We start from the raw sequence: 21,446 nt of genomic DNA, 5'->3' as shown, positions 1-21,446 counted from the left end.
AGCCACAGTAAACTCTTTGGATTGTGAGAACCAAGCCCTTACATTTTTTACTCTGACATATTTCCTGTCAACATTATTGAATTTTTTTCCTAAGTAGAAACTTTAAACTGACCAGAATCACCATTCTACACAGAAAAAGCAAGGAGGTATGTAACACACTTCTCTTCAGTGAAACACAAAATAGAAAATTTGTTCCAAGTTATAAGCAAAGAGAGAAACATGCTTTAAAATAAGGATCATCTAATTCAAAATCCATGCATAATTGAACTATGACAATACTTGGCATAAGTATGGACTTGGATACTTGTATCGCTCACATACATATGTGCATTCACACATAGGCACATACAGAAAGATTAGAGTGGAAATATACTCAGAATGGAGAATTTCTCAGAAATCTCATTCTCTTCCCTGCTGACTGCATGGATCTACAGGTAGATCCAGATGGAGAAGGCAGATCTGAGGGCATTTACAAGAGGACCGAGAGAAGGATCTTAAAAGTGGTCATACTTAAAAGCACACACAAATAAAAAAGTTTTCAAAACAGGATTAAGTTTGCATTGCTGAAACTAGAATGGACTCCTCACAGAAAATGGAAATTAAACTTCCAGAAGATGGTCTCCTTCTTAATACTATACTTTCTCCTTTTCACTTCCACTTCAGCAGCTGGTAGGGAATCATTAGGCCACCTCTTGCTATCACGCTGAAGTGAATTCCATGTTATTTCACATGTTTGTAAAGCAACTGTAAGCATAACTGAGACATCAGAATAAATGTCAATAGCATGACATTTTGCCCAGAGGAATCCTTCACCTCTTTTTCCCTTCTTTATTAATACTCTGATAAAGCAGGGGGGAAAGAATGCACAGAAATTAAGTACATATTACATCAATGGCAATCCTTTATTAACAGCGTTTACTATCATTTTAGTGCCCTGCAGGATATATGACCAAGCTTACTGGCTCACATTATCAGCTGATGGCTCCCCTGTCCAACCATGCATACTTCTACCAGCAAGCCAAATGGCTTGGGGACTGTGACACTCAGGTCCTGCCTGGTGTTCTGCATCTCTCAGGGTTCTTCACAAAAGCGAGGCTAGGATAGGAATGTTAAAGTCAAAATACAAGTCTCACTGTAAGAGATAATGATCTCACTGTAAAAGATAATGTTCTCTTTTATAATTGATAGTACTGTTATGACTTGCGGAGAGTTCCCAAGTCATGACCAAGCGCTTGGAGATCTTTTGTTACAAGGGACAATAAAACTGCAATATTTATTATGCTTCTCAGTCCAGTGGCCTGAGTAAACACAATCTGCAGTGTCAGCTTGCATGTTTATGGCTAGATGTGTTTCTTCACAGGCCTGCCCTTTTGCAGCACTGGGCTGTATAAGAGATCTCTTGACTGTCATTGGCAGAGAATGTGACTACTCTGTGCAACTCAATATGGTGCAGAGATGAGTCAGTTAGCAGGACAATGGCATTACATATTACACTCAAATTTTTTATTGATACTTCAAGGAAATTAATTTTTAACTTTAAAAAGTTACACATCATGCTTACTATTCCTCAGGTCTGTCTGTAATGACAGTCTAAATACCAGTATGTTTTTCAGATGGTCAGATTCTTCCTGTAAAGATACTGTGTTCAATGTGACAACACCATTCTTTGCTTTCAGCATCTCCATCTGTGTGTGACAACTCATTTAGAGAAAACAGAGAAAGTCAGAACTTGCACTGCAGGAACTGGTGAGGGGAGTCTGGCTCTGTCTTACAGTTTTGCTGAATCAAAAGGCAAAGGCCAATAGTTCTAGCAAACTTGATCTCTTTGACAAGGAAGTTAAAACAAGTGTTTTTTTCACAGAAAACCAATAAAAAGGTGCTTACCTTCTACTCTGCTTTCTTGCACTCAGTATCCACTTAATTTTTCTGACAGTAGTGTATGTAAGCTAAAAGGTATATATATAAATGAAAACCACATCAGAATGTCTAGACAAAGCTAATCTTAGAAATAACATCCATGCGCTTTTGAAGTTTACCATGCTTTTTTTTCTCTATAAACCTTTTTTCCCCTTCCAAGTTTGTCGCAAAATAGATGTATTTCCACCAAAGCCTAGTTAACCCTTCCAGTTACACACCTCAGCCAATGTGATCAATCTCAATTTCATAGTTTCCTTCATCTCCTACCAGTTTCTAGCCCATCAACAACACCAAAATGAGACCAAAGCATGCAACCTTTGCCAGCAGTTAGGTGTGACTGCCACCTCTGTGGCTGGTTGTAACTGACCCTTGTCACAATGCTTTGACAGTAAACTTTGAAAAACTGAACTTTATAAGGTGAGGGTATTGGAAAACAAAGACCAACTTCCTTCCAGCACTCCTGTGGGATTGCTTTAGCAACCTCATGCCTATTGCTGCTCCTACCCGTTAGCCAGGTCTCCCTTGCCAGGTAACAGCAACCCTGGTTGGGGATTTGGTTCAACCACAATCAGTTGCTTCTGTTGGCAGTTCAGGTCCTGTGAAAAATGGTGGAGCAGTAGCAAGGAATATCATTAGGGTCATAAGTGTCCTGGGGAGGAGGAAGGAGTTTTCAACAGCAAGAAAGTAATGGGGGATCTAACATTCACCTTGCAATGGTTCTGCTAAATGTAAGGCAAGAAACCCTCCTTATTCTGTTCCAGGATTTTGAAAGTGATTCGGCTGAAAGCCCCAGAGGCAGAGATATCTAGCTGTTAGAATACTTGGGGTTTAACTTCCATACTGTAGTGTACTAAAATGTAGAATGATACTTTTTATGATTCATTAAATATCTATCTGTGAAGTCACTCAATCATTTGGGCTAAACCAGAAATCCCATCATAGAAGAACAGCTGCAATGATTCAATAAAATTGTAAACATTGAGGTTTTAGTAAAATGGCAAGGACAGTACAAGAACAAAATATGCCATGTAATATCAAATTTGATATCAGGCACCACTTTATGTATGGCTTTTACAGCAATGTTTCCATTAACAAATTTAGAAGAGGCTTGTAGCATTTTGGCAGGAAAAGGGTAGTTTTCTTGCCTTTTGTTATTGGGGGTGTACCTACCAGTGACACTAAGGCCATATGTCATACAACAGCCCGATAATAGAGATTTCTATGCTAGGTTGGAGTCAGCTGGTAAGCTTACGTGGATCAATACAATGCTATGATAGTAGGATGGATCCCAGAAGAAACAAAGCCTTGTCAACCTCATGCTGGGCAAATTTTCTTCTTCTCTTACAGCACCCTAGTACCTCACCAGCCTAACAGTCTGGGGGTCGACTGGTGAGTCCCAGAGCCCTCCCACCACTGTTTCTGGGTCTGCTGTAGTTTGGCTGGTGCAAACACAGGTGACTGCACAGGGATTTGACTGTACAGGGCTATTTCCTCAAAAGATATTAGCACCACAAGTTTCTGTAAGCAGTTAATTTTCTAATTTGAAAACTTTCTAAAAAGTCTGACAACTTTCTAAATTGACTGAAATCTGATTAAATTTAAAGTTGTTAGCTACAAGGGGTGGGGTAATATGGCCCTCAGAAAGAAAGATCTGTATTTCAATACACAAACACTCCCGTAACAGCCTGTCAACATTTTATTAACACCCTGGCCTAGTTCTTAGCTTTCTCTGCTAAAACTCTAATGTACAATCTTTGTGAATAGAAGCTTGCATGCAATTCCAGGTTAACGGATTTTTATGGAAAAGCCTGTAGGATTTAATAAAGGTAACTTTTAGAGAGAACATTTCAATAGAACTATCCATCACTAAAACAAGGATATATTTCTCTGTTAGAGTCATAAATATGCTGGAAAATTACACAAAAATTTATCATCCTCTATCCTAATTTTAGAGGCACGTATGCTATATTTATGGGTTTAATGGTTGCATATGCACAATGGCTATGTATGAATAATGCCAGCCCCTCTTTTCTGTTTCAAATGGCAGAAAATCATTAGCTGATGGCTTTAAACAGAGTCTAATGCTTCAGGGGATCGCAGGCAGGGTAAGAGTTAGAAAGCAGAGAAAAACACAACCACTACATGCACAAACATGGCAGATCTAGAACTGTGCAATAAAATGTCTTCCTACCACAAAACATCGAATTTCTAATATTGAAACATTTTGTGGCACTACATAGAGTGAATAAAAAGGAAGATAGAATGTGATATGCCAGTTGAAACTAAAATGAAATAATCTGGGTTTCTTCTAACTAGTCTTAACTGTGTTATAGATTGGATGCACTAAAACTTCCCAGGATCAGGGATCTGCATTTTATGGATTATTGGCAAATTTTTATGTGATGTGTTGGTAAAGTGTGTCTTTGTTCCTCTAACAGCTATTCCTTTAGCACAGACAATGGAGGCTGCACTAGAAATCAAATGATGCAGGATGTAAGTTCTTTTGCGAGTGCATGGGGCATCCCTGTGGTTGCATCAGCTGGTTCTTTTACCATCTTTATTCATTTAATTTCTTACGAAGGGAAGGAAGACGAGAAGTACTGCAGGTAGATGTTTAGGGCAAGGCTGCTGTGACCACTTGCAGGAGCTACCTAGCCACACAGCACCGAGCTCCTGGCTCTTCAGCCCTAGGGATGTGTTGGGAGGAGACACATATGCTGTGATCCTCCGGGTGGACAGGATCATTTACAGTTTCTAAGCCTTTGCTGCCCCAAAATAGGAATGCATGTCTGCCTCTGGAAAAGATCATGCCTATGGGCTTTGGTGTATGGAGAAGGTGCTGAAGATACAAGTCTCTTTGCTCACCACTAGCAATGAAGGCGGAAAGGATTCAGAGTTCCCGGAGGTAACTTGCAGATCCTTAACTACAGGGATCTTGAGAATCCAACCTGTTTCACTACACTGAAAGCAGAGAAAACTGCACTAAGTTTGGAGTGCTACCTACCCAATTTCCAGCTGACACAGTCACTTTTTGTTATGAATTTCCTGGTTGCCAGCAGAATAATGCTTTATGTGCAGCAGACATTTTCTTTTTGATGTGGCAATTATCTTCATTTACAAAAATGGCAGTTCTACAACAACCTGACAGGTGAGCATGAGGGAAGTCTGTGAGCTTCCTTTAGTGGAGCTTTGTTTAGTCTGTTGGCTGCCTCCTCTGGCTCATGGCCTTTAGTTAAATAAGTTACATATCACGTTTCACATTCCTGTCCCAGAGAAATGCTATGTCAATATCCCAACCTTCCACTGCCAAGATACAAGACCAGCTAAACTGTGTGAGACCAAAGGTCCACCTAGCTCACTGCCAGTGCTACTGATAGTAACTGGCAGCTAAAAATAGGAAAAGGGTAAATACAAACAATACTTGTCCCAGGATACCCTCCTTGATTTCTGTAATCTTTGGGTTAGAAACCTTCAGAGCTGAAGATTGCATTCAAATGAACACATGTAATAGGATCTTACTTCCATACTTCCTTCCTATCTTCCATTAGTTCAAATCATTGATATCCATGTACTTTTGTCACCCCAAAATAGTTTGTTTCTTTAAAGGAATTTTGTGCTTCTGAATTCCTGTGTTATGGTCTGTGAGTGGTGATAATCATGAATACTGGCCAGAGACAATGAGTAATTATTTCCTGTTTAGTCCATCCATGTTATTGGTGTTTTTATTTACTATTTCCCTCTTGAATGGTCATTTTTCCTAGCTAAAATATTTTAATCTCATAGCTCTACTGTATCCCTTTGGAGATGGGGTGGCCAGAATCACACACACTATTCCACTGGCTGACTTGCATTCACCAAGGGCTTCGTTAACTAATTGACACATGCTGCCTTGCCCTCCTCCTTTCCAAAGGATTGGTAACACTCTGCTCACTATTCATCCCACTGCTGACTGCTGGGATGTTCCAAGAGATCTACCTACAGTTCCACCATAATCTCTCTTCTGAGAAACCGCAACCACTCACCACAGTATAATATGCATATTTAAAGTTTTCCTTATGTATATTACTTTCTTTCATACTGGATTTCATCTGTCATTTTATCACCCAGTAAGTCAGTGCTGTGAGTGGTTTCTCCAGCTTGTAAGTACATCAGCAAACTTTGGCACCTTCAGATTTTAGCCCCCTTTCCATACTAATGACAACTCTGTTGAACAGCAGAGGTATCAACATCAGTCCCCAGGGAATTCCACTGGTAATTACTCTCCACTGTAAGCACCGATCCTTTATTTTTATCTTTTGTTTCCTACCTTTATTTTTTTTATTTCTGCCCAAAAATATTTTCATTTTTTTACCTTTTTTACTGTAGCAACCAGATCACTCTTACTTATGTATCTTATGCCACTCAAAGAACCACAAATCCATGTTGTATTTTCTTGATATAACCACATATTTACTACTTTAGTTTCAACCAATTTTGTCAGTACAGAAGATAGGTTTCCTGGTTGTGTTTCTCCAGAGATATGGAGCCTCTTTTCAAACCTCATGTCACACTTGCCACTTCCTGCTCCTCTGGAGTTAAGGCCAAACTAATTTATCATTTTTATATATACATATATATTATATAAATTATGATTTATAAGCTGTACATTAGCAATCATGAAAGTTGATAGTCTGGCAGTTTCTTATCTGTTTTAGTTAAAACTTAGGTGAAAATTATCTGACCTTGGTGATATGGTACTATTCATTTTATTGATTTATTCTGAAATCTCTTCTACTATCACCTCAGTAACAGCAAAAGATTTTGAGGCTCGATGATTACTGGAAAAGTCCTTGAAGTGAGAACTTCTCTACGTTCCACCACAGAGATGATCAACACGCAGACTCTTTTGGATTTGTGTTGTCATTCATTTTTCTGAGTTCCTCTTTTTTATTAGATCCAATGCTCTCTGAAAGAATTCCTTTTATTAATAGTTTTTATGTCTTTTGCATGTTATTCCTCTGAATCTTTTTGTCTGCCATATGATTTTGCACAGAAATTGGAAGAATTCATATTCCTTTTAATTTTCTCTATGCATACAGGTCTTTGCCTTTTGAAACATGGCTTTATTACCTTTAATAGCCTCACCTCTTTCACTCTGTTGTTTAATTATGATGCACTTTGGGATGTTTCCATGTGGGGAGGAGGGTGAGCAGAAAGAAGCAGTCTTTCAAAAATGTTTTTTGACATATAGTTTGAGATTTTAATATGTTGTGTTTAAACAGTTTTCATGCCATCTACAAATAGGGTCAGTCAACATAATCAGTGGAGCTTACTAAGCAATTCACCAAATCACAGATACATGGATCATTTCAATCTTTAGGTTAAAGTCATATCTCTTGGATGCTATGTTCAGCCTCAGTCTTCAAAGACTCTGTTCCTAGAATAGGACTCTAGAATCCACAGAATACTTATCTTTGTCTCCTTGAATCCAAACTTCCTTTAAGATACAACAGCAGTCCTGTATAGGTCTATTTTGTCACTCTAACAAATTTTTTACCTCTGCATTTTCCTTCCAGAAAGTTTTTAGCATGCCTACCAACATGCCATATCAATATGCTTGTTTAAAGTTACACATTCCATCTATTTTACCCTATTTTAGCCTTATATCTTAACTTCTATCTAAATTATTATGTCTACGACCTGTGCCTAAATATGACTGTATTTTTAAGAGTATTCTTTGCAATTTTTATACCTGCATTTTAACAATGTCTGTTTTCTCCTAAGACAGAATTCATTTTCCCCTCTATCTTTCTCCACCATCCCTCCTCTGCTCCAGTTTTCCTGGACCTTAGTTTTGAATACAAAATAAATGCAGCTTTGTAATTTGGTGTATATGGAGCACCTGTATAGGTTTCATTAGTTAACAACTGAAAATAAAAATATTGTTCTGATCAGATAAGAATAATAGCTTAGTTCCATGCTGCCCTTCATTTCCCAGTGAAGTCAATAAGCGTATATATATATATAAACATAAATATAAAATGAAAGTTAAAGTTGCAAAAATGTTTGAAGTAAGTGAAACTTAATGCTCTAGTGCAAAGTCTAGGGTTAAAGGTAAAACACCAGTTTTCAGATTTTTCCCTGAATTCCCCACTGACACATGGAATGAATAACACAGAATTGCTAGCAAGCTTTTCTCACACCCTTAGCATTCAACTTCCAAGCCAATGTGGCTAAATGTTTGTTCATTTTTTTTCCTCTAGAGTGACATGTAACTGGCTTCAACCAGCCTTAAGCAGTTGTTTTGTAATTATTTAAAAAGACTCTACCGCTAGTAAGTAAAAAAACCCTGAGTTAGCTAGGAAATAATTAAGTACATATTCTTCATCTACAAGTTAAAGTTTATTTTTTATTATAATGAAATTCTTTAAGTGGGGAGAGGAAAATACCAAAGGATGAGGAATTTCTGTGGTTTCTTCTTTTAGGTTGCAAGCACTGATGTTTTGTTATACTGTGTCAAACTATAATTGCTCCTTCAAATGTAAAAAACACAAGAGTAAATGAATAAGGCAATTCCTATATTCAAGGATGCATGAGGATGTTAACCCTACAACCCTAGCTTCTGCAAACAGCATTAAAAGCATTTTTCTAACATTTGGTTCAAGGGGAAGCTTCCATTGTATAATGTTTGAGTATATTAAACGGTTAAAAGCATTCTATTAATCAGAAGCTGTGAGGTCAGCAGGGTGGTTGTTGCAGAGTTGAGTCTCCTCAGAGTGGTGAAATGTGCTGGTGTTGGCTGGGATAGAGTTAATTTTCTTCATAGTAGCTAGTATGGGGCTACGTTTTGGATTTGTGCTGAAAACAGTGTTGATAAAACAGGGATGTTTTTGTTATCACTGAGCAGTGCTTACACAGAGTCAAGAGCTTTTCTGTCTCTCACCCCACCCCACCAGTGAGTAGGCTGGGGGTGCACAAGAAGCTGGGAGGGGACACAGAAGGGACAGCTGACCCCAACTGACCAAAGGGATATGCCATACCATATGACATCATGCTCAGCATATAAAGCTGGGGGAAGAAGAAGGAAGGGGGGGACGTTGGGAGTTATGGCGTTTGTCTTCCCAAGTAACCATTATGCTTGATGGGGCCCTGCTTTCCTGGAGATGGCTGAACACCTGCCTGCCGGTGGGAAGCAGTGAATGAATTCCTTGTTTTGCTTTGCTTGCACGCACAGCTTTTGCTTTCCCTATTAAACTGTCTTTATCTCAACCCACGAGTTTTCTCACTTTTACCCTTCTGATTCTCTCCCCCATCCCACCAGGGGGTGGGGAGTGAGCGAGCAGCTGTGTGGTGCTGAGTTGCTGGCTGGGATTAAACCATGACACAGTCAACAAAAAAGAGAGGAGCTGGATATAAGTGGAAGATGCAGCACTGCAAAATGTAATGCATTAAAAAAAAAAAAGCATTAGGTAGAAGGCAGAAACAAAGAAAATGGAACCACAAGCACTTGTCAAAGATAAAACCTTTTCATACTCTTTTCAGCTGGGGTGCATATCAATAGCACCTGAGGATTAACACCTTCAAGAGACACTTTTTAAGAGTCAAATGCAATTACTTGTGCTGCAGGTGCCCATGTTACTTGTGGCTGAATATAGCTCCTATAACTCATATTGCTTGGGTCTCAGTGGGATCAAAGACTCAATATACTTCAACACCAACCAGAACAGACAGCCTGTAGAATGAAGCAGTCAAAAGCCCACGGTAGATGAAGCTGTCTGAAAATGTGGAGGCTGTAGAGAAGGTTTAAACAGCACTTCACAATGCATCTGTAAAAAGTGGAGTCAGCAAAATGAATATTGGCTGGGAAGTAGCCATAAATCTCCTTTTGGCAATATGTGGTTTCTCAGCATTCAATCTAACTGGCAGAGATAACAACTATAAAACCATCTTGCAGAAGTTTCAGAAGCAAACTTGTAAAAATGTGACATGGACACTATGAGGATCTGAAGGATGGGAAACATGATGACATTTATGATTTGAGGCACATCTATGTTTCAATCACTGCAGCCTTCTTAACCTCTCCAATTCCAACAGCACAGGTAAAATTATGCATAATAACCACAAGCCAAAAAAACTAATTAGCAGCAAGCACAAGTAGGAGGGGTGACTTTGATCAGAGTCCCCAAGAACACAAAAATTCCTATATTGATGTGAACTCCTGACGCAAGAGTGGAACAAGGACTGCAGAGGGGTTTGATTCTTCTAAAGAAAAATAAGCTATCAAGTGAGTTTCAAGGGGAAGACAGGTCTTGGAAGGAGACTCCTCCATTCTTGGGGTAAATTTCTGGTTTCTAATGGAAAAGAAGATGAGAAATGTTGAGTGAGAGTTGTCTGACTAAATGTATATGTCAAGACCTGACCTAAGCATGATTGACCTGGACAAGCTAGAGAGGTGACCTGGACAGGGTAGAGAGGTGGGCCTCTGTGAACCTCATGAGGTTCAACAAGGCCAAGTGCAAGGTCCTGCACCTGGGACGGGGCAACCCCCGGTATCAATACAGGCTGGAGGATGAAGGGATTGAGAGCAGCCCTGCGGAGAAGGACTTGGGGGTACTGGTAGACGAAAAGCTGGACACGAGCCGGCAATGTGCACTTGCAGCCCAGAAAGCCAACCGTAGCCTGGGCTGCATCAAAAGCAGCGTGGCCAGCAGGTCGAGGGAGGGGATTCTGCCCCTCTGCTCTGCTCTGGTGAGACCTCACCTGGAGCACTGCGTCCAGCTCTGGGGCCCTCAGCACAAGAAGGACATGGACCTGCTGGAGCGGGTCCAGAAGAGGGCCACCAAAATGATCTGAGGGCTGGAGCACCTCTCCTATGAGGCCAGGCTGAGAGAGTTGGGGTTGTTCAGCCTGGAGAAGAGAAGGCTGCGAGGAGACCTTACTGCGGCCTTCCAGTACTTAAAGGGGGCCTCCAGGAAAGATGGGGAGAATATGTTTAGCAAGGCCTGTTGTGACAGGAAAAGGAATAATGGATTTAAACTAAAGAAGAATAGATTTAGACTAGACATAAGAAAGAAATTTTTTACACTGAGGGTGGTGAAGCACTGGAACAGGTTGCCCAGAGAGGTGGTGGAGGCCCCATCCCTGGCAACATTCAAGGTGAGGTTGGACGGGGCTCTGATCAACCTGCTCTGGTTAAAGCTGTCCCTGCTCACTGCAGGGGGGTTGGGCTAGATGACCTCTAAAGGTCCCTTCCAACCCAAAGCATTCTATGATTCTATGACTGCCTTTATGATTATCAGAGACAAAGGAGATTACAAAGGGTGAGTTTCATCTCAACCTGCAGCAGTCCCCTACAAAGTAGGTCAGAAGGATTATACCCTAAAAAGCCTTTAATTGTAATGAGAACCGTGGTTAATGACTTCAGATGTAGGCATTTACACTTCACTTGCCCAGAATTAGGTGATACAAATCACTCTGTCAATGTCAGACCAACTCAGTCAGACCGTGAAGGCAAAGCATTTTAGAACAAGAGCTGCAAGGTGTGGCAGTTGCCTTGCTGGAGGAAGGCAGCTCTTTTACAACATGATGGGATACCCCAAGGAATTACCAACTGGTTAGTGAAACCATTTCATGTAGGTCACCAAACAGCCCCCCTTTCAGGGTCTTAATTCTGCCTCCCAGCTTCAAATTCTGAAACTGGAACAGAACAAGAACCAGCCTGAATTAATCTCCATCATGCATTTGGTCTATTAATTGATAACTATGATAGCCCAAAGGGATCTGTGGCTGCATTGACTAAACTAAACAGCTTTTTCTCTTCAAATCAGAAAACAGACTCAATCATAGGGGAATTTTTCTTTCTGTCTCATTAATTCACTTTCCATGAAACCAATACTGGTCTGGAATCTTTTCCAATAAATGCGTTTCTCACATTTATTTTTCTCTGCTTAAGGCAATGGAAGAATGAGCGAATGTAAAAAGATGATGCTATGAAGCCATTAACTTCCCAACAGCAAGGAGGTAGAGCTATCGGGAGAGAAGTATCTAATAGCCCCAGTGTTTGGGAGCTTCACTGCATAAAATTCATAAAATTAATTCATCTGATCAGAAGAAGCTGTCCTTTTTTTTTTTAGTGTCATGCGTAAAGCTCATTTCCTTCATCAACAAGAAAAAGTCAACTTAGTAAATGCAAATCTTTCATACTGAATGATTGCTATGGATTTTCAAATGTAAGCAATGTAAACTCTTTTCCCATATGATCAAAGCCTTTTAGTTCTCATATATAGTGATCTTGGTTATCACTGGGGAGTGATCCTGTAACTTCTTGATCATGGAACATACTCTTTGTAGCTTAAGCAAAGGGAGTCAGTCCTTTAGCTTAAGGTTACAAAACAGTTCACATCTTCAGAAGTTCAAGCACAGCCAAAGATATGCAATACATACTAAGAAGAGGTTACATGCAAATGTACAGACTGATAAACCCTCAAAGGTACTTTCCATTTTGCCTTTTCTAGCTCTGTACAGAAGCTGATAACCTTGAATGCACTGAAATAACTTAAAGTTATTGTGGGGGAAAAAGTGTGCTTCAAATGGTTTTATATGGCATTGAATTTAAAGGATTAAGAAAAGTTTAAATTGCTTATTTTTTAAAAATGCAGAACATCTTAAAATACATTGCTTTAATTATTTAAAAGTCCTCCAGTTGCTCAAACTAAGTCACTTTAATTTAGAAAGCCTGTTGAAATATGCATAGATTTAAAATTCAAGAAACTTTTAAAATTGCTCAAACAATTCCTTCTCTTGACACCAGTTCTTTCATTAATTAAAAACATTTTTCATTCCAATTGTTCTAAATGCAGTTTGCAGCTAAGAATGCCCATGTCCCTTTGATTTCAAACACTAAAAAGTCACAATAACTAAATAATTTTTATTTTTATTCTAGATCTTTGTTAAAAAAGTAATGCAGTGTTTAAAAAAAAGGCAGATCAAAAGTCTTGGACTTATGTCCTCTCCTTTACCACAAGAAACATACAGCACAGAGAATATCAATGTGAGCTTCCTCATGCTGCTCTGTCTTTGTATTCTAACTCTGGTCTTCAAAACCCAGTCTCTGGAAATTAATTTCACAGGGTGGGTTATTGAAGAAAGTTCTGGTTTTCTTCAGTAGAACTAGCCTTTTTATTAGAGTCTGAAGGGACTATTCTGATCATCTTGTTGGATAGCCAGAGGTCCAAGATCCTACCTCCCTGCAAAAACCCAGATCGTTTCTGATCTAACACAGAAAACCTTTGGAGGGCTCATCCACTTTTCGCTTAAAGAACATTTATGAAGTGCAGTCAAGTTGCCTCTTACTCTTCTTTTGGACAAGCTAAAGGGACTTCTCTCCACACCCATTTAAAACAGATTTTCTAGGTCTTGTTCTTGTGTTAAGAACAGTTGTGAATTTTTCTTAGTGTTCCCTCCTGAAAATCCTCCAGCCTCTCAAGATCCTCTCTTCAGTGCTCACACTAGATCTAGACAATCCCACTAATGACTTTCCTGTTCACTAAACCAAGGAAATTATATCTTCTGTATTTTCAAATGTTTAAAATTCAAATTAAACCAAGCATCATATTAGGACCTCAGATGTGTTACCACTGGAACAGATAGATATGTTTCTTTCAAAGTTGCTGATTTTTAGGATGCAGCCCTTCCCTCATACGTCTCTCTTCTAGGTGGGAATGGTATTCTGTTTTCCTCAAGGTATGACTGTCTTTGCATTAAAAATAAAATTTGAATATTTCTTGATTACAACCTGTATGTCAGACAAAACAGATAACTGCACAAATAACTCTTCTGCATTGCTACTTACTGCTAACATAATATGTGATCTATAAATGATGTTCTGACTATCAGCAAGGGCGAAAACTTTACTTTCCAGTTGTAAATACCAAGTATTGACTAAAAGGAATAAATCCAGTTAATTTAAAAATTGATACATTAGTAGCCTTCGGTTAATTAACAACACTTCCTCTTTACTGACCAACCACACTGAGAAGCTCGATAAGGTTCCACATAGAACTTACTGTAAAACCATTAAAATTAAATGGAAAAAAGCTAAAATTACAGTCCTTAAAAATAATAATAAGTTCTAAGGACAATGGCAGAGTTATGGTCTCCTAGAACAGTAAATCTTCAGTAGTTATGTGATATATCTTTTGCACATGAAAATTCATGCAATCATTTCTGGTCAAAACTTCATATAATACAGATTGCTTGCTTGTGTAATCTTGAAAATAATCTACAGCATTCCTCTGTAAACATCAAGTTGTTAGATGCCAAAAATTTGACAGTTGTAGGCACTGAAGATTACTCACCCTTGAAGGTCTCACTGCAGTATAAATTACTGAAAAATGGATCCCTCGTTCCTGCAGATACATGGTCAGTCTTCCAATTATTTTGTCTATAAATAGAAACATGCATAATTTAACAAACTCTGTAAGCTGAGAAACCTCAAATCCTACAGTAGCTGGAGAAGTAATGAGCTAGATGTTTAAGCTTATTTAGTTTGTTTAAGCAATTTAGGTGCTCGTAACATTTATATGCCAATAGGTACAAATGGGATAAGACATGTTCAGTGTTTTGAAAAATGCACAATTTCAGTGAGACAATACAAAATAAATACATTACAGCAGTTCAGAAAAAGGGGTGATTTTGATACTGAAAAGTAAATACCGTAGAAACACCTGAAAGGTTGAACTTTGGGCAATTAAAAGCAGAGCAGAAGACACTTCTTAAGAGATAAAAGCAGGATGCATATACTGTTAGTCAAATGACCAGTTAATAAATAAATAATAAAGGTTAAGTAGTATTATTCTCTGAATTACAAAGTACGCAGACCCAATCACTGAGAAACAATACTCAAAACTTAGTGTTTAGTTTGGGGCATGATATGCATAGTGTTGCAGCAATATTCCTTTTTGATTCAGTGGATTTAAAGCCTGATTCTGCACCCTCAACAGGATATAGAAAATTTTGCTGTTGACTACAGTGGAGGCCAAAGGAGAAATATGGTAGAATATTTCTGAAAAAGGAAGGAAAAGTCAAGTAAGGAAGAGAGGACCTTTCAAAGAGGTCCCAAGATGCCTCTACAGAAGATCCTCCTTTAGTTCTGAAACCACAGGCAGTTGTGACAAATACCTACAACTGATAGATGTTTTCAAGCTGTATGCAGAAATATTAACACCTGCTTATGACAAGGAGCATACGAGTTGTGAATCGAGAACCATTATTAGTGTTGTTACTGGGACTGGTAGAGAAATAAGCAAGCAGACTCACATTTACTGTTTCAGTGCCTTCCCACTTCTCATCCGTGTACCAGTCTGGTGAATGGATATTTTATAGCCTGGACATTCAGGCTTCTCAAATTTCGAGGTTATACTTTACAGAAATTGTATTTCATTTTCACATACTGGAAGTAGAGCTTATATTATTATCCTTTTTAACCTCTTCTATTTAGAGTAATTATGGTCTCTTGGCTGAGTAAAATGTTTAGGTTTTGTGAAAATGCAAGCATTGGTTTTTCTGCAGGGTTTTAACCAAACTGATTTCCTTGTCTCAGTCAAGAATCATAGCTATGTAAATTTTCCTTCTAAAAAATTACTGCTAAAAGGATCTAGTATAAGAAACAGACTTACTCAGAAAAATAACTGCTTATATACTACTAGTCTAATTATACTGGGTGTGGAGGTCCAAGGCATTACATAATGCAGATTTTGAATTCTATATGCACAGAGTGCAACTGACTGGAAATTCTCAGCAGCCTCAGCTAAAATTTGTGGAATTAAAAATAATACATAGAAAAATGCATAGATTGTCTTGTTTTTTCCTTCATTAAAGCAACCGATTGCTTTCTGAAATAACACATTATTTGCATTTCACTTCAGGAAGGAGATATGTGTAACTATAGTTACCAGTAACATCTATAACTCTTGGGAAGATTCTAGAGGCAATTCCTTCATTTAGAGAAGCTGCTGCGAACACCCTTATGACAACAGAGTTGATATAGATCTTTGTTTGCCTGTGATCAAAGCTCTACCTTGCTTATGAAGTACTTGCAAATTCTCCAAGGAAAAGGGCCCAGATTGTCCACCATATTTTTAAGCACCTAAATTACATGGGAACAGGCTCTTTCTTTAATGGAACAAGGGGCACCTCCAGATGGTGATATTGATGTTAGAGTGATTTTAGAGTAGTTCTGTTGAAGTTTTTTTTTTTTTTAAATTTTAGATAGCATGGATCAAGGAAACACTACGTAGATCTATGAATGTAAAACAGTTTGTCTAGGATAACACCTTCCAATTAGCATAACTGCCTGCAACTATGCCCTGGTGGAAGGATTAAACCTTTCTAACTCATTGAAGACACATCCCTTGAGTTTCACCAGGGGGCACAGGATTAGTGCTATTATTAATTTCTAACGCACCTTAATTTCTTTGTGTGATTTTTACAGATGGGTGGAAGGGATGGAAGAAATGAACTGAGAAGAAACATTCTGGAAGGAGAAAAGTGAAAAGAAAGGAAGAGTATAAACTATGAACAAGACAGGAAGAACAGAAAAGAGAAAGATGAGAGGGGGGAAAATAGGAGGGGAGAGAAGAGAAAGAGCAGAAAGAGGAATGCACTGAGAATCAGTGTGGAAAAAGGAACACATGCAACAGCAATTAAAATGCCTTATCTTATGCAGATGGAGTCATATGCAGCTTTGCCATTGATTTTGAGGTATGCTGGATCTAGCAGGTTAAGACTGACATGACAGAATGCAACCATCTCCTGAGCAGAGAAACGCTTAGGAAAACTGGAAAAAACTGAGTAATAATGTCAACATCTACCTCATGCAAAAGAAAGAAAGAAGAAATACTGAAAAGAAGCATAAAGAAAGCAGTAAGTCAGAATCCCTTGACACTTGAGCAGATTTGGATTCTGAATTCCAGTTTGGATTTCGTAATGAGCCTCATTTTAATAACATGCTAAAAACCTCTGCTTACTCCAGCTTCTAGAACAGCACATTTCCCTTGGGCAGAATCTGAGCTCATTTGTTCTGTCTTACAGAGCTTCCTGTCTGCAGCAAGTAAAACAGCAGGAGAGATTTCTCTGACATTTTATTACATCAGATTTTAAAACCCTTTACAGTGGAAAGTAAAGAAGTTACTGTGACAAACATAAGAGGCTTTGTGAACTAGGTGGCCTACTGCAGGTCTGCAGTGTTTTTCTATGGGTTTACTGTTGATACTGAAAAAAAAAATTACAAGTGATATTTATGGGTTAACAAATCTTTTGTCACGTTGCAGGCATGTGACAAATAGTATTTTTTGTTGCTTACCCAGGTAGGATCTAGCAGCTGTCCCGCCATAACAAACACCAATAACTCATGACCTTGCAAGCAGTTCTGACCTTGAAGGGTCTCCTGACAGCAATATTTGGGAAATGACTGCGGCTGTGCTGCAGACAGTACCTAGACACCTAGACCTGCTGGAGCCCAGATTGCATGACTTGGAAGACCGTGGTTGGGGCACTTGTCTACTACTTTTGGAATGACTCTCTTCCGAGTCTCTCCCATCTGCTGCATAGACCTTCAGTGGGATAATTTTAAGAAACTGTATCTCAGTAAATTTCATTTGAATTAAAACTTCCTGCTGATGTTTTTTCCACTTTTTATTCAGCAATGCACTGAGTGGCTGCTTTGGCAAATAAACCAGGTGAGGATTCAGCCCACGTTCCTGTTTTTCTAGAGTACAGCTGAGACACAGAGTACTAAATGCAGGTTTTGCACTTGCTCCACACGAAGTGGCATGTCTTGCCTGATCCACACACCTTTTTCCTGATAACAGCTAGTTGGTACTAACTGGAAAGGTGGTATAGCCTGTTCATCCATCATCCCACAGGTCCCCCATTAGCTTTGCTGTTCCAAAACAAAGCGGCCTGAGACAGGGTTTGGTAAACTTATTCTTGAGTTTGTGCAGCTACTGAAAGAAATGTCCCATAAAGAAAAAGCTAATGTTTAGCCAAGGCCAACATTAAGCCTAGGCTTTTCCTATCTAATGTGATCTGGGGACAAGAAAAGAGAACTCAACAACCCCTCTGCAATTCAGAGATGGAAATCCAGCTGTTTATTTGAGTATAAAAAACACACTCACTTTGGACTAGTGCAAAAACAAAGAGAAAAGGACACACTACTGATTTCAATACTACGGTATTTTCCTCTGATTTTCAAATCTGCTTCTGATTTTACACCCCCATCTCTGGGCAGAAACAGTCATAGGCACTAAAGACACTGTTTAATTATCAGCCCACTACACTACACTATATGTCCCTGAAACTACCACTACAGTGATTTGCAGACTTTATAACTTGATCTCTAATTTAGAGTAATAAACGAAAGCCCTGCAAAAAAATAGATGCCTCTCAGTGCCTCTTTGGTGTATGGCACCTCTTTTTCAGCCAGATGCTAGGCAAGGAAAGTTTTATTACAGTGTTATATGGAGAGATTCTACTTCAACAAGTAGTCTTTAATACCTGCAAAACCAATCGAAGCGTCTAAAATCAAAGGCTGTGAAGGGCATCAGTACTGTTTTACAAAGATTAGAAAAACATTTCCTATTCATTCAGACACCCTCTGTCGAGACCAAGACCTTCAAACTGCTGGATGAACCTGGCACCTCCAGCTGCTGGCGTGCGAGGTGAGATCCAAGGAGGCAGTCCGAGCTGCATGGAGACGCAGCGTTCGTACTCTGAACGGGGAGGATCTCAGGGCATGAGCAAAGGCCCATGCCTGAAGCAGAGGTGCATCATCATCACGTTTCAGGTCATGGAGCTGTATCCATTTCAGTGGATTTTGAATCAGACACTCAGTACTTCAACACTATGATAATTGACTGCTTATAAGTACTATAGATGGGGGAAAAGAAAACCTTTAAATAGTAGTATTACAGCAAAACCCAGGAACTAGACAATACAATCTGCTCAAGTGAAAACACAGACTTAAATGATGAAATGTTAGTTATCTCTTGGTCATGTTGCTTACCATTTTCAGCAATTGCTTCCAGGGTGGAAATCTCATTTAAACCACTACAAAAAGAGTGTGAAAAAAATAATTAAAAATCTTTTCTAAGCAAGAACAATGTGAACCAGAAATGTACAAAGATACCGGCTAGTAAAAGGATTACTGTCAGCGTCAATCCCTCCATCATTCTCTCATCTCCTCCTTATGACACTTCTCTTCTGCAAAGCCATTAATAGTACAAGGACCACATCTTCAGCGAATTCCTCAAACCCCTCAAACTTCCTTAGCTGCAGAGAACCCAGACCACTGATGTTATTTTGACCAACCTCTGCGCAGCGCTCTTTTCGTTTGGTGTTGTCCCCTTGTCTAACGTTTGTACCTGAGCTCCTTAAAGTGGGTATCATGTCTTTACTTTGTGTAGTGATGTGTTAGCTATAATTGCACTTCCTTCAGACCCATTGATACGTGCACCATATACCAACATGTACAAATGCCCAAGTAACAGGCTAGGAAGAAGAAACAGCAGGAGAAGCTGAGCAGAGGGACTTGATACACCCATGCCTTACGTTTTTCTAAATATACATTCACCTAAAGGAACAGTCTCGGTCTACCTCTATTAGATCACAGTTGTCATAGGCCTGGAAACATGAAGAATTATAGCCCTCCTCTTCCTTCTAGAGGGATGGAAACCAGTCTCTTTATTCATAATAACTTCAGGTTTGTCTCTGTGTTTATTTGCTTGCTTATTTATCCTGCCAGGTTTTTTGACCCCTGGAATGCCTTCTAGCAATTAATTCTGCAGGTTAATCATGTGTTGCATAAAATAATTCAGCCTTTCTGCTAAAAGTGTGTTGCCATTTAGTTTTATTAGTTGTCCCTTTGTTCTCATATAATGAGGCAGACAAAATAGGAATGCCTGACTGACTTTCTCAACATAATTCATCTGTTACACCTGGTAAGCTCATCAGGGGAGTTTAAAAAATACAAAATTCACCCTTGCAAGAAAAATAACTTTGCTAACCCTGTAAGCTTCCACTTTGGTTTTTAAATTTCCTGAATAGAAACAATATTTTCAAAAGCTTGAAAAATCATGCACACATGTGGGTCAGTTTTGTTTGTGACAAGCTCCTACCTGACAAGTGGTTGCAGCTGAACCACCAGTAAGTTTGATTTAGATGTATTCATGTCCAGCTGAGAGACATCGAGGTTAGTTACATTTGTTAACTTCCAGTCTCCTGACTCCTGAAGAAAGCTCAGAAGATACCTTGTAGCCTCGCAGTCAACAGCTGGCAAAACTAAAGATGAAGGAAAAGACTGAAGAATTTCCTGTAATAAATTTATGAACAGTTTATTTACTTGATTAATAATTAAATACAAACCTTTTTTTACGTATCCCTAATTTATTATTCAAGGTGAGGCACCAACCTGGTAAACACTACGTGAGTTCTCACCAGCCTGATGCTGGCTGCAGGCTGCTCCTGGAAAGGGGCAGTGAAGGGAAACTTGTGTTGCTCTTATTCCTGCACCTTCTTGGGGTAAGCTTAGGGCGGTCACTGACATCAAATTTTTACTGTCCTTTCCACACATGTGGTGGAAGAGGAGAGAGAGATGATGTAGAAGTTCTCAAGCTAAGAATGTATTGGAAAGACAGGTTACGAACACTGCCAGAAGCAAAGTTCATCAGACGGCCATCTAACTAAATGCCCTCGGAGGTGAGAAGGATCAATGTCAGACACCTCAAGTTCCAGCAGCTCTATTCAGTACAGATTCATACTTTGCATAATAAATGCCGTTCCTTTGTGTACATCCTGGTGGTACAGCACATGGTACAGACAAGTGTCTAATTTGTAGCTATTAAAGGAAGTTACTTGTTTCAGGAGCTGCAAGAGCCTCCAGACACACACAAACAAACCTCATGTCATGTACTTTCTGTCTTTCTACTCAACATACAAATTATAAAGCTCAGGCTGAACTGGTTCAAATAATCAAGCATCAGGGTATCTATCACTTTATCTGTAATTCTCATAGCTGAGTTTCTGATGAAAATACTCGAGTGAAATGCATTTAAAAACATTCCTGTTCTATGAATTTGAAACCTGGATAGTGGAAAAACTTCCTTTCCAGAGGTTCTTCTTGATAATAAAATTAACATGAAATATTCAGGGAAAGAAAATGCAAGATGGTGACTTGAGGATGATCAGAATTAATGTACCTCAAATTTAACATGAATATTTGAAGATTTTTTTTTGAGTCCTAGTTTACAACTTGTTAACTTTGCTTTCCCATTTTCTACATTTAATTCTAGAATGAGTCTGTCACTTGATCCAATATTCAGATATCCAAGTTGTTATAGACTCTCTCTCCCCCTCTAACTGATGCAAGTGTTGTAGTGTTGCTAACACTTTTCTCCTCCTACTCTTTTTCCTTTTTGTCTGTTCTCTGACTGCCTACCACTTTTCTGACCTGCTCTGGTTCTTTCTAATTGCTCACATGTTTTCCTTCCCTGCCA

General features: G+C 39.0%; 1 protein-coding gene across 1 annotated transcript in view; it reads right to left on the bottom strand.

The window, feature by feature from the left end:
* The window catches only part of LOC104037904 (V-type proton ATPase subunit S1), a 54,972-nt gene that overhangs the window by 18,954 nt on the left and 14,572 nt on the right, over nucleotides 1-21,446 (bottom strand). The window contains exons 4-6 of the mRNA XM_075723155.1: nucleotides 20,070-20,263; nucleotides 18,959-19,002; nucleotides 14,253-14,338 (exon numbers count right to left, since the gene is read on the bottom strand). Coding sequence (XP_075579270.1) covers nucleotides 14,253-14,338; nucleotides 18,959-19,002; nucleotides 20,070-20,263 — 324 coding nt within the window. The remainder of the gene's footprint in view (nucleotides 1-14,252; nucleotides 14,339-18,958; nucleotides 19,003-20,069; nucleotides 20,264-21,446) is intronic.

The sequence above is a fragment of the Pelecanus crispus genome, chromosome 1, assembly GCF_030463565.1.
Source record: "Pelecanus crispus isolate bPelCri1 chromosome 1, bPelCri1.pri, whole genome shotgun sequence".
NCBI lineage: Eukaryota > Metazoa > Chordata > Aves > Pelecaniformes > Pelecanidae > Pelecanus > Pelecanus crispus.
The sequence above is the reverse complement of the archived record's forward strand: the minus strand, read 5'-3'. Positions and strand labels throughout refer to the sequence as shown.